The sequence below is a fragment of the Peromyscus californicus genome, unplaced genomic scaffold (assembly GCF_007827085.1).
Source record: "Peromyscus californicus insignis strain IS unplaced genomic scaffold, ASM782708v3 Scaffold_11__1_contigs__length_118956290, whole genome shotgun sequence".
Classification (NCBI taxonomy): domain Eukaryota; kingdom Metazoa; phylum Chordata; class Mammalia; order Rodentia; family Cricetidae; genus Peromyscus; species Peromyscus californicus.
Window position 1 is genome coordinate 114,945,016 of NW_026294402.1, and position 12,460 is coordinate 114,957,475.

The 12,460-nt window shown below is 48.7% G+C and overlaps 1 protein-coding gene across 4 annotated transcripts in view; it reads left to right on the forward strand.

The window, feature by feature from the left end:
* Myrip (myosin VIIA and Rab interacting protein) overlaps positions 1-12,460 on the forward strand; it is a 193,738-nt gene that overhangs the window by 144,381 nt on the left and 36,897 nt on the right. For all 4 annotated transcript variants that reach the window (XM_052724427.1, XM_052724450.1, XM_052724435.1 and 1 more), the window contains exon 10: positions 3,794-4,419. In XM_052724427.1, coding sequence (XP_052580387.1) covers positions 3,794-4,419 — 626 coding nt within the window. The remainder of the gene's footprint in view (positions 1-3,793; positions 4,420-12,460) is intronic.

Sequence of the window (12,460 nt, forward strand, 5' to 3'; positions counted from 1 at the left end):
CCTTAGCCCAGGACACATAACATGGATCTTGAACCTAGGTTATGATTCAACTGAAGAACTGGAATGCTGGCAGCCAGAAGTTCCGATGGAGTGCTCTGACAGGGTGCCAGCTACAGTTGTGCATAGAGAGAGAGCACAGGGTCTGCTGTGGGAAAGTCGGTGCTGCCCTTTGCTGGCTCTGCGGAGCTTTGTGGAGTGTCTGAGCACCCTGGCTCCCCTGGCCACTCAGCCTGCACTCCCGGCACTGATGGAGACCACTTTACTTCACAAAGGGGACATGCAACACTGAATAATGCCAACAGCATGCACACCTGCTTTCTATATGCATAACTGTGGAGTGGGTCGGTACGGGTCCATGATCTGGTGTTAAAGTCCACTTCTATAATCAACTCGATAGATGAGAAAAGCTGAGTGTGCTCACTGTATCCAGCTCTATGGGCTTCATATTCCATGTCATGATGTCCCACAGACAACAATGGGGGGTCCCTCTAACCCCGCTGGCAAGCCGGGAAACAGACGGGGGTACTCTCTGACCTGAGCCTTCTGCTAGTAGCGTTGCATCCAGGGTCCAGCCTGAACCCCAGGTTTTTTCTAAATTCTCTTCTCTGACGTCACTTATTTGTTATTTTTGATGTTTTGTATGTATATGTCGAGGGCACATATACATACAAAGAGGGCATCAGATTCCCTGAAACTGGGATAACAAACTATTGTGAGCCACAGTGTGGGTACTAGGAATTGAACGTGGGTTCTCCAGAAGAGCAGCCAGCGCTCTTAACCACTGAGCCATCTCTCCAGCTCCAAGCCCTTGGATTTACCCTTCACTACAGCATCCCTGTTTACACATGGGTGTGAGAAAAGGAGCTACGGAGAATCCATCTTAGGCTGGGGGGTAGCTCTGGTGGTAAAATGTTTGCTGTGCAAGCATGAGGTCCTGAGTTCAATTCCCCAGATCCCACATCTAAAAAAAAAAAAAAAATCAGGCATGGGCTGGAGAGACAGCTCAGTGCTGACTGTTCTTGCGGAGTGCCTGGCTCTTGTTCCCAGCACACATATCAGGTGACTCAAAACTGCTCATAACTCCAGCTCCAGTAGATCAGACGCCCTCTGGCCCCACGGGCGCCTACATACTTGGTGTAAACTTAGCAGGCATGCACACATATGTGTAAGTAGAGATTAAATAATTTTTTGAAGGAGACAGGGATCCCTGGGGTTTCTGACCAGCCAGTTGAGGTGGATCAGTGAGATGCAGCTTCAGCGGGAGATCCTGTCTTGGAAACTGAGGTGGAAGGCTGGGAGGTGGCTTGGTTAAAAAACCTGCCGCACAAGCGTGAAGAGGGGAGGTCAGATCCCCAGAACCCTCGTAAATGCCTGGTGGGCGTGACAGCCGCCTGTAATTCCAGCTCCAGAAGGCAGAGATGGAGTCCCCAGACAAAGCTGGCGTGGCAGAGGAGCGTATCAGTGAGCTCTGGTTTGACTGGGGGACCCCGCCTCAAAGAAAAAGGAGGAAGAGCCACTTAATTGGAAGACCACCTGCAGGGCTCCACATGCATGTACACCCACATACATGCGGTGAACATGCACATGCACGCAAACACACACGTGCGCGCACACACACATGAATCTTCTGCTCTGAGCAAGCATGGTATAAGCAGTTCCTGCTGTCTTCCTCATGACAACTCAGGGAGCTGTTAACTGTCCTTTTTCATCAGTGAGAGAAGTGGGGAGTCTGAGACCCCTACAGCTGCTGCCTGGCTTTGACCTCTTCGTGCCCTGACTTGGAGACCTCTGTTCTTTCCACTGTGAACCCTGTCCCCAGGGCAGAGCAGGCTAATTTACTTCTTGGACAAGAAGGTGGCTGGGATCCAGGTCCTGCCTCAGGCCTTGTCATCGGGAGGCTGCTTAGTGAGCCATGTGCATGGTCGGCCAGAACACAAGGCAGAGGATGGAAAGCCAGCCTGGGAGGCCAGGGCCTTGAAAACAGACTCTGGGAATAGAGGGCCTGGAGGTGGCCACAGGGTGTGGCAGGGATGGACAGTAGAGTAGGGAGTGGCAGGAGGAGGGCCAAGCACCTGGGCTGAGGCTTCCAGGAGGCCCCCAGGTCACATCTTCCTGTGGTAGGGGTCCAGTGTCCTCATGTGTGAGAAAGCCTAGTTTTTCAGAGGAAAGAGAATCCAGTGTTCTGCCAGGGTGAGTTGCAGTAGACAGTTGGTGTGGAACTGGGACACTGGATTGAAAACACACATTCCACCAGCACCTGCTTTCCTCCGGGCTGGAGTTCTACAGTGGGCAGGCAATGACAACGGTCTGTGGAGACCACTATTCCATGGAGCAGCAATATGATTAGAAAGCCTGTATCATTCATGTAGTTCGAATCGGGCCCTTGTCTTGAAGTCTTAGACAGATCTATAGCCCTGGTCCAGAAGCTAACATCCAGGTACAAGCTGAAGAACAGCCCCTTCAAAGCTCTCAGCCTGCTTTGCCCACCACTGGAGGGAAGCGGCCCCTCACAGCAACTGCTGTGCCTGAGGAACTAGCAGCTCCCAAAGGAACTTCTGGACACGGGGCAGCAAACATTCTCCTACGCTCCTTGCATGTGGGTGAGGCCTGGAGGCCCAGCCCTCAGTCATCCCAGGTGACTTGGGTCTGTAGGGAGCAGCTCAGGGGCTCCAGCCTCCCTTGGACTTTGCCTTATAGTGGTCCCAGGGCTGCCATGGAGTTGAGAAAGGAGGCAAGGGGAGAGCTGCCTCTCTGCTGCCTCGTTTTCATTCCAGCCTCTGAAACAAGAAACACCAGTCACATTCAGCCTCAAGTCCGCTCCAAAGCCCTGGGTTAAGTAAATCCCAGACTTCTGTGCCCATCCAGTGAGGCTGTAGGGCTGACAGCTGTGAAAGTCCTCGGGGCAGGACGTAGAATTATGCCTCATCAGCGAGGGGAAACTGAGGACCTAAGAGAGAAATCCAGGGCCCATGTCAGGGAACAAGAACTTAGGCAGGCTGCTGTGGCTCTCTCCCTCCCTTCTGCCGGCCAGTGTGGGCAGCTCTCAGGAGGCCTGAAGAGGGATCATGCCTCTATGTCTCACTCCATCTGTGAGGCCCCGGGGATCCCTGAGAACTCTTTTTGTTTTAATAGTATTTCTACCCTTTAAAATTTTTATGTATGTATAAGATGCATTTTGATTATATCCACTCTCAGTACCTCCTTCCAACTACCCCCAGGACCTCTCAACCCAATTTCCTCCAATTTTATACCATATCATCATCATCCTGAGGTCAGTCAGTCCTGGGGCATCAGCAACTACCAGGGTCCACATCTCCAAAGACAAGCGGCTCTGCCTCCCTCTGCATCCATCAGCTGCCCATAGCTCCTGGGCTAGGGGTGGGGCCCCTCCCGGGGTGGGGCCCCTCCCCCACCCGCGCTGGGACGATGACGGACTTGATACTGTGCGGGTCTCACGCAGGTAACCACAGCTGTGGGTCGCTGTGGACCACAGCCACGCCATGTCTGTACGTCAGCATTCCGCAGCTCTCCTCCCCGTTCTCCATCTCACAGTCTTTCCGACCACACTTCCATGATGTTCCCTGAGCCTTGGGTGGGAGAAGTTGATGTTGATGATACCCATCTATGGCTGAGCACTCAACCTCCTGTGAGTTGGGTGTGTACTCCTGCTCTTCCTAAAGGCAGTTGCTCCACAAACTCACAGGGACCAGTCATGGGAGAGGACATGCTGCCCAGATTGTTCCTACAGCGATAATGGACCTCCTCTGGTTTCTCTCTCTCCTCTCACCTACAGATCTGGCCCCAGTTTTACAGAGTCCTGATGGGAACTGGATGGCCTTGAAGGATGATGGTATACGGCCCCCAAACCGCCTGCTGGCCAAACCGAAGAGTGGGACCTTTCAGGCCCTGGAGGTGGCGTCCAGTGTGACATCTGCCTATGACGAGATAGGTTCTGACAGCGAGGAAGACTTTGACTACAGTGAGGTCTTGAGTAAGCTGCGCCCACTGTCCCAGAGCAGGCCCAAGCAATCCCAGCCTCAGCCTGCACAGCCTCAGTGTTCTGGCCAAGGTCTCTTAGCCACCTCTCCCTCAAACCCTGAAGCCATGGGCTCCGATTCAGAGACTTCCTCCACTAGCTCATCTCGGGAAGCTGGACGCCGAGCTAGGCTGTCCTGGCTGCAGAGGAAGGCCCCCAAGAACCCCACAGCAGAGAAGATTCGCCTCCAGGGAGAGCTGGATGTAAATTTCAACCCCCAGACAGCCAGTGGAGAGACTTCAGACAGTAGTGATCCGGAAGAGGCCCTCCACACTGCAGAACGCAGGGCCAGGAGGTGGAGAAGGGCCCGAGTGGACCCAGAGGAGCCAAACAGAGGGCTGTCTTCACCTGGTGCCCATCCGCAGGGTCTGTACACACCTCAGGTAAGACACGTTCACCTGCAAACACACAAACACACACACACACAAAAACACACACACACACACACACACACACACACACACACACACACACACGCGCGCGCTTTGGAAGTAGGATGACCCTTCTCCACATGTGGTGGCCTAGAGAGCCCGGGTTTGGGATCTACTATCTAAGACCCTATTGACCTTGCTGCCAAGCAGCTGAGTGACCCCGAGCCCGGTCACATCAACCCTCTGTGTCCTTGTCTTAGGCTTTCTTGTCACTGTGAACAAATGCCTGAAACAATCCCGAGGGAGTTTTCATTTGGGCTCACAGTTCTGGAGGCTCCTGTCGTGAGTGTGTCTCCTGCGCTTGAGCAGAGCACGTTGAATGGCAGAGGCGGGTGGTAGAGGGGCTTCTTCAGTTCATAGTAGACAGGAAGACGAGAGAGTGAGCACAAGAGAAGGCCAAAGCAGGGCTCAGGAGACGGCTCCGTGGGTCATGGACGTGCTGTGTAAGCTTGAAGACCCGAGTTCAGTCCCCACCTACGTAAAAAGCCAAGCATGGTGGCACACTCGCCATCTCAGTACTGGGGAGGCAGAGACAGGAGAATCCTCGCAGTCGCCACCTGGCCAGCCTGGCCTTCGTGGTGAGCCCCTACCGGTGAGGAACCCTGTCTCAAAAACAAGGTGGATGGTTCCTGAGGAAGGATATCTGAGGTTAATCTCTGGCCTCTACGTGTTCTTATACACATAAACACACAAACTAGTCAATTATTACCTTCTTAAAAAATAAGGAAAAACCAAGGCAACATATATATCCAAGGAACATTCCTTATCATTGCATGATTCAAAACAGGGTGCCTGAGGCTTCCTCTTTACTACAAAGTGGCTTCAAACTCACGTCCAAGCATCAGTCTTTGAAAGTCACCTGCCTTCATTGGGGTTCCTATTGCTGTGATGAAACACCATGACCAAAAGCAACTTGGGGTAGGAGGTGTCAGCTCACAGCTCTCAGGTCACACTTCATCCCTGAGGAAAGCCTGGGCAGGAACTCAGATGGAGCAAGCGGAGGCCATGGAGGGGAGCTGCTTACTGGCTGGCTCCTCACGGCTTGCTCAGCATGCTTTCTATACAACCCAGGACCACTGGCCCCAGGGTGGTGCAGTGAGCTGGGTCCCCCACATCATCATCAATAAAAAAATGCACCACAGCTTTGCCCACAGGCCAAGCTAGAGAGACTTTTCTCAACTGAAATTCCCTCTTCCCAGCTGACTCTAGCCTGTGTCAAGTTGACAAAATAAAACCAAGCAGGCCAGAACCAAGTAGGGAGAAGCCATCCAGAAGATGCTGGTACACTCCCTGTCTATCCTCCCCTTGAGCAAGTAGCAGTACCCTCTCATTCCCACTAGGTGGGGATGCTGCTACACTGCCAGAGGTGTCCAAACCTTTAGTTTCCTTCACAGGACAGTTCTCATTCCACCCCCACCCCGGCTCCGGGAATGAAATAAAATAAAAATTACACATTTAAACTGTTACTTTAGACATATATAAATAATATAAGACAAAGCAAATGAATGTACTATAATATACAAATATTAAACCATACTAATGGCATTTCCTGCCAGGCATGGTAGCACATGCCTATAATTCCAGTGCTCCAAAGGCATGGCAGGAGAATCATGTATTAGAGACTAGCCTGCACTACATATTGAGTTCCAATCTAGCCTGGGCTAGATAATGAGACCCCTCCCCCATTTCAGAAAACAAACAGGATGAAGAGATGGCTTGACAGTTCAGAGCACTCGCTGCTCTTCAAGAGGACCTGGATTCGGTTCCATCACACACATGGCAGCTCACAGGTGCCTATAACTGCAGTTCCAGGGGTCTGACGTCCTCTTTCTGAGCACCAGGGGCGCCTGCACACAAATGGTGCACATACAGACAGTCACACACATACACATAAATTAAAAATTAAATAAAATAAAATCTAGCTCAATGGTATATCCCCAAAATGACCATGGGTGTATTTTGTGTGAGGTCATTTTTTTAGGTTTTCTAAAGCTGTGGTGAAACACCATGATCAAAGCAACTTGGGGAGGAAAGGGTTTATTTACCTTCCACTTCCACATCACCGTGCATCACGGAAGGAAGTCAGGACAGGAACTCAGAGGGGCAGGAACCTGAAGACAGGAGCTGATGCAGAGACCATGGAGGGGCACTGTTTACTGACTTGCTCAGCCTGCTTTCTTATAGAACCCAGGACCACCAGCCTAGGGATGGCACCACCTACAATGGGCTGGGCCCTCTCCCATCAATCACTAATTAAGAAAATGCCTTACAGACTTGCCTACAGCCTGATCTTATGGAGGCATTTTCTCAGTTGGGGTTGCCTTCTCTCAGATGACTTTGGCTTGTGTCAAGTTGACATCAAACTGTCCAGCACAGCCATTTTTGTGTGTTCATATGCTTACAGTACACTTAAATCTAACTCAGCAAGTCTGTCTGTGCTTGGCATCATGTTGCCCGTCTTCTTCCGTGACTCCCTAATTCCCAACCGTAAGTAGTACAGAGGGGTTGGCACACAACAAACAGTCTGGGCGTTCTGTGTGCAAAAGATTTCAGTAAGATAGTGTAAAGAGCAGAGGATCAGCCACCCAGAATGCAGGCAAGAAGGAATACACTGTAGAAAGTTAGAAACCAGGAGTGGGGCGGTGGTTAGTTGGCAAGCGCAAGGGCCGAGTCTCGTCCCCAGAACACATGCAAAAACCTAGGCCTGGTGGTGCAGACTTGCAATCCCTGTGCTGGGGACAGAGACTTCATATCTATGGGGCTTGCTGGAAGCAGCCCCGCCTACATAGCAGCCCCAGGCCAGTGGGAGACCCTGTTACACAAAAACAGCAATAAACGCATTAAAAGTCAGTCTTTGGGGAAGATTGTAATGGTCTTTTTAATTAGGTGTGTGTGTGTCTGTGAGTTTAGGCTTGTAATTAATTGTGAATGCAATGTCCAGACGTGGGTGTTGGGAACCAGATTCTCGTCCTCTTCAAGAGCAATAAGCGCTCTTAATCACTGAGCCACCTCTCCGGTCCTCAAATCCGGCTCTGTGTGGGCACCTCCTGCCGTTCACGGACGATTCGAAGCAATGGTGCTGATAACAAACTTTTTCAAGGGGCCAAGTGGCTTCCAAACCCCACTCAGGATGCCACTGGTTCATCCTTTCCCAAAGCGATGGACATTTAAAGATTTGGTCCATGCTTCTGGGCTTCAGACAGTCACACGGAATGTCGCCGTACAAATTTAAAGACTTGTCAAATTAAGCTCTCAGACCTCCTAGCTGTTTACATAGTCATGACAGTGTATGGGTGGGTATGTTTTGCACATGTCATCAACAATGTCACTGTTAGTCTGTTCAGTTTCTGCCAAGTCTATGTGAGAAAAAAATCTTTTTAGTTAACATTTGCATAGTTTCCACTGAGATGTTTCTTCCCAGATTTTAAAACTGTTCACATTTTTGTTAATGTGAAAAATGCATTTATATGTTTTATCTGTCATCTTACTCAGCTATTTATCTTTTATTTTGGTGTTTTGAGACAGGGTCTCAATATATGGCGTTGGCTGGTCTGGAACTCACTGTGTAGACCAGGTTGGCTTCAAATCCATAGAGATCCTCCTGCTTCTGCCTCCCAAATGCTGAGATTAAAGGTGTGCACCACCACACCCGGCTTAAGTACATTTTACAAAGAAGTTGTTTTTTGTCTAATAACAGTGTGGTTGGGGCTGGGCGCGTGGCTCACTTGGCAGAGTACTAGCATAGCTTGCTTTAGGAACTGGGTTCTGTCCCCAGCACCACACTAAAGAGGCATGTTGACACATGCCTGTGATCCCAGCAGTTGGTAATTGGGTGCAAGATCATCTCAACTACATAGTAAGTTGAGTTCAAGGCCAGCCTGGGCTACCTGAGACCCTGCTATTTGTCTTCTTTATTGTTTTATTATTTAATGACATAAATTCTCAAGCTTATACATTTTTTCTGCCTTTTTCATGATGCTGTACAATTTTGTTTTTTTGCATTGATCTGTTTGGCTCATGTAGACTTTACTTTTCTGAGTGTGAAGTAAGAGCCCGACTTATTTTCAAATTACTCCTTTGTTTCCAAATCATTCTTACGTCATCCCCCATGTGTCTGCTGACATCAGGTGCCTTCTTCAATAGGCATGAAGTTATTTTATTACCATTCATCTGTTTTCTTGTTCACTTCTTGTACAAATCCTACTGTTTTCAAATTCCTTACGGTACATGTTGCTGTCTGGTGGATAGTTGTTTGTATGCGTGTGCATGTGTGTGTGCGTGTGCATGTGCGTGTGCGTGTGTGTGTGTGTGTGTGTGTGTGTGTGTGTGTGTGTGTGTGTCTCAGCCCCTTCCCACCCTGTCTTGTTTTGGTTGATACTTACATCATTTTCTAAAACTCTCTTGGCATCTCTCAACTCTTTACTCATATAATTAGTTTCTTAAAATCTGTTCAATTTGAAAAAAAAAAGTTTTATTGGATTGCGCTGAATATATGCGTACACTTAGGAATAATTTATGTCTCTGTAATATTGAGCTTTTCCATCCAGGATTGTGTGGCACTTGTAAAGTTTTTATACTTTTGTTCAAAGCCCTCATACTTTTCTTGTTAAGTAATGTCTAATTTACATTTTAATGATGCTGTAAGTGAGAATTTCTTTATCTGTTACATGTTCAGATTAGCTCCTATTGTAGAACGGTACTGACTTTATGCTTTATAACCTAGTACTCTAATGGCTCTTTTGTTAATTCTGCTAGTTATTCATGTGGAGTTCTTAGCTATTCTAATTATCTACAATAATGAACTCATTCATACTAGCAAGTGCTCCACCACAGAGCTATCTCCCTCTCCTTCTCTTCCCCCTCCTCCTCTTTCTCCTAGGAACTCCTCCGTTTTGAGACAGACCCTCATTAAGTTGTTCAGGTGGGCCTTGAACTCACTCTCTGCCTTCAGTCTCCTAAGTAGCTGGGATTGTAGACCACTCCGCCCAGCCCAGCCACACTTCAGTCTTTTCCTTTCCATCTTTACACTCATTCCTTTCTCCTGTCTTGTTGCAGTGGTGATAGTCCTTGCTCACTGTGAAGTAACAGAATCTGGGATCTTCTTGTCCTTGGTGACCCGCCCCAGTGGTTCACAGTGGGGTCTGCTGCTCCAGGGGTTCACAGTAGGGTCTGCCACTCCAGGGGTTCACAGTGGGGTCTGCCGCTCCAGGGGTTCACAGTGGGGTCTGCCACTCCAGGGGTTCACAGTGAGGTCTGCCGCTCCAGGGGTTCACAGTGGGGTCTGCCACTCCAGGGGCTCACAGTCGGGTCAACCGCTTGCTTCCAGTTGAGCAGCTCTTATCAAAACCAAGAAGCCTTTCCTAGAGCCCTAAATGATGTAATCAGGAATGGGGTTTGGTTTGGGTTTGTAAGACAGGGTCTTCTCACCATGGAGCCCAGGTGGCCTGGAACCCACTGTGGCCCAGGCTGACCTTAACTCAGAGCAGTCCTTCAGCCTTAGCACCCAAGTGCTGTGATTCTAAGTGTGAGGCCCCATGCCTGGCCAGTTATCTTCTATAATCTATTCATGTTGTTAATCACATTAATATATGTCTTAATTTTGAGTTGACTTAGCATTTGTTATATATGATTCTCTAGATCATGACTCCTGTCTGAAAGAACTGAATCCCATTTGTATGCTAACTTGTTGAGTTCACTGTTAGCTTCTAAGAATGGTTGGACACAAGCCTGGAGACAAGGCTCAGCAGTTAGGAGTGTTTATTGCTCTTGCACAGGACCCAGGTTCAAATGGCTCTCAAATGCCTGTAACTCCAGCTCCACAGAATCTAATGCCCTCCTCTGGCCACCACAGGCACTGCACCCACATGCATACCCACACATAGGCACATGATTAATTTTATTTCTATGTAGCACATGAAGGAATTGAAAGCGAGGCTTATTCTCAGATGACAAAGCACAAGACGCAGCTATGTTTGATTGCTGTTTATTTGTTGTGTGGCATGCATTAATCTGCCATTTCTGAACCAAGAGTTGAGGTTGGTGGAGTACCGAAGAGAAGAAACCAAAAATGATTCTACTTACAAGGAAGAGAACAGCTGGATATACCTGCCTGTTTTCCTGCCCATTCTTAGGGGTTTTGTGTTTTATGAGAAATTCTCCTTTTACTGAAAACAAGCTGATTTCTGTTGCGTTTTGGCACGGTAGAGTGCCATCCTTTTGTGGGTCTGCCCACAGTTTGGGAAGATGATTTGGCAAGGTTGTGTAAGGCTGTTTGCCAAACCCCATTTTAACATGGAAGCTGGCTGGTGAGTTGCACTGATGGGAACTTGAGGGTCACTTAGCTTCCTGCAATGATTTATTTTTGGTTGTACTCATTTGTGAGGCTGTTTTCTTGGGGCAAATTTGGTTCCATCCAGCATTCTAGGTCCTAATTATTCTCTAAAAATGTGTTAAGAATCTTTCACCTACAAAATAGCTCAGCAGGTAAAGGTGCTTGCTGCCAAGCCTGATGACCTGAGTTGGATCCCCAGAACCTAGATGTGGAATGGGGAAACTGACTCCCACAGGGTCCTCTGATCTCACATGTGTGCTGAGACATGTGAATGCCCACATGCCTACATATACACACAATAAATAAATGCAAAAGAATCTTACCATATGAGCAGCTAGTAATCTTTGTATATCTAATAACAGATAAATATTCCTGTATTTACTATGTTGTTCATAGAAAACACAAAAAATGAAATCTAATAATAAGAAAAGGGAAATGGGGGTGAGATGGGGTAGTTCAGAAAATGGATAAGGGGGGTCCTGGTAAAGCTGGTGTGACCAGACGCCTTCCACAGAGGATGAATGGAACTCCGTATTTGCCGAGCCCCCACCACCACAAAAACATTGGGCATAGGATTTTCCATACTTACCTTTTGGAACAAGATGATGGCAAGAACATGTCTAGGAAGTGAGATCCCATTGAATCACCCCCTTCTTAATCCTTGTGCGTGGGCCGTCTTGACACTAGGGTTGATCTTAGGCAGAAAGTGGGGGAGTGATGGTGGACCCTTTCGAGAACCCATGAATTCTGTAGAAGCCATCTCCCCCTTGACTGAGTGGAGAACAGTCTTCATAGCCACAGGGCCCCAGGGCTCTGTCTGTCTCCACCTCTCCGGCACCAGGAGCACAGGCATGCACAGCCTGGCTTTACATGGCTCTGGGGTCAAATCCAGGTCTCCATATTTGTGCAGCAAGCATTTTGCAGACCGAGCGGTCTCCGCAGCCCCTTGGACTGCATTCTTTAAGCTTCCTTCTGCTGACATCATCTGTCCATCTCCACCAGTCAGGCCAGGGCTGTCCTGAGTCCCATCAAACCCTCACCTGAGTGGCACATGTTGTAAGCTCCCTGGGGCAGGCATGGTGGCACTCTGTACCTTTACATCCCAATGGCCAGTACAGGATTCAGCACACAGTAGGCACTCAATCCATCTTTGCTGAATGTGGGCCCAAATCATCATTAACTAATTCTTGTATTTTCATGTGGTAAGCAGACATGAACCGTGGTAACTTTTTCAGCCCTGTAAAGGAGTGCTTCATGGTATAAGCAGCGGAAGAATGTTTTGCTGGGTAGAGCTCCATGCCTTCAACTGCTGTTTAACTCTACATTCTGGCTCAGACATATTTTCTCCTTTGCTCCAAGCTCTCTACTCTCTTATTCTGAGCCTTATTCTTCTAATGACATCAAGCCATTCTCTACACCTCAGATCTTCTGAGTCTTTCTGCTTCCTCATGAGTAGTGTTTGACCCCATACTTACATATGGAAATATTCTCATCTTCCCTAAGCCTGCTCAGAGCGCATTCCTCCCAGCTATTCTCACATCCCAGGCAAAGGAACTCTTCCTTACCTAGTGCCCACAGAGCGTCGGTCATCTCACGGGATCCTCAGGGCTGATTCTCACTCAGGACTATGAAACAAATGGGCATCTCAATGGTTCCTCTTTC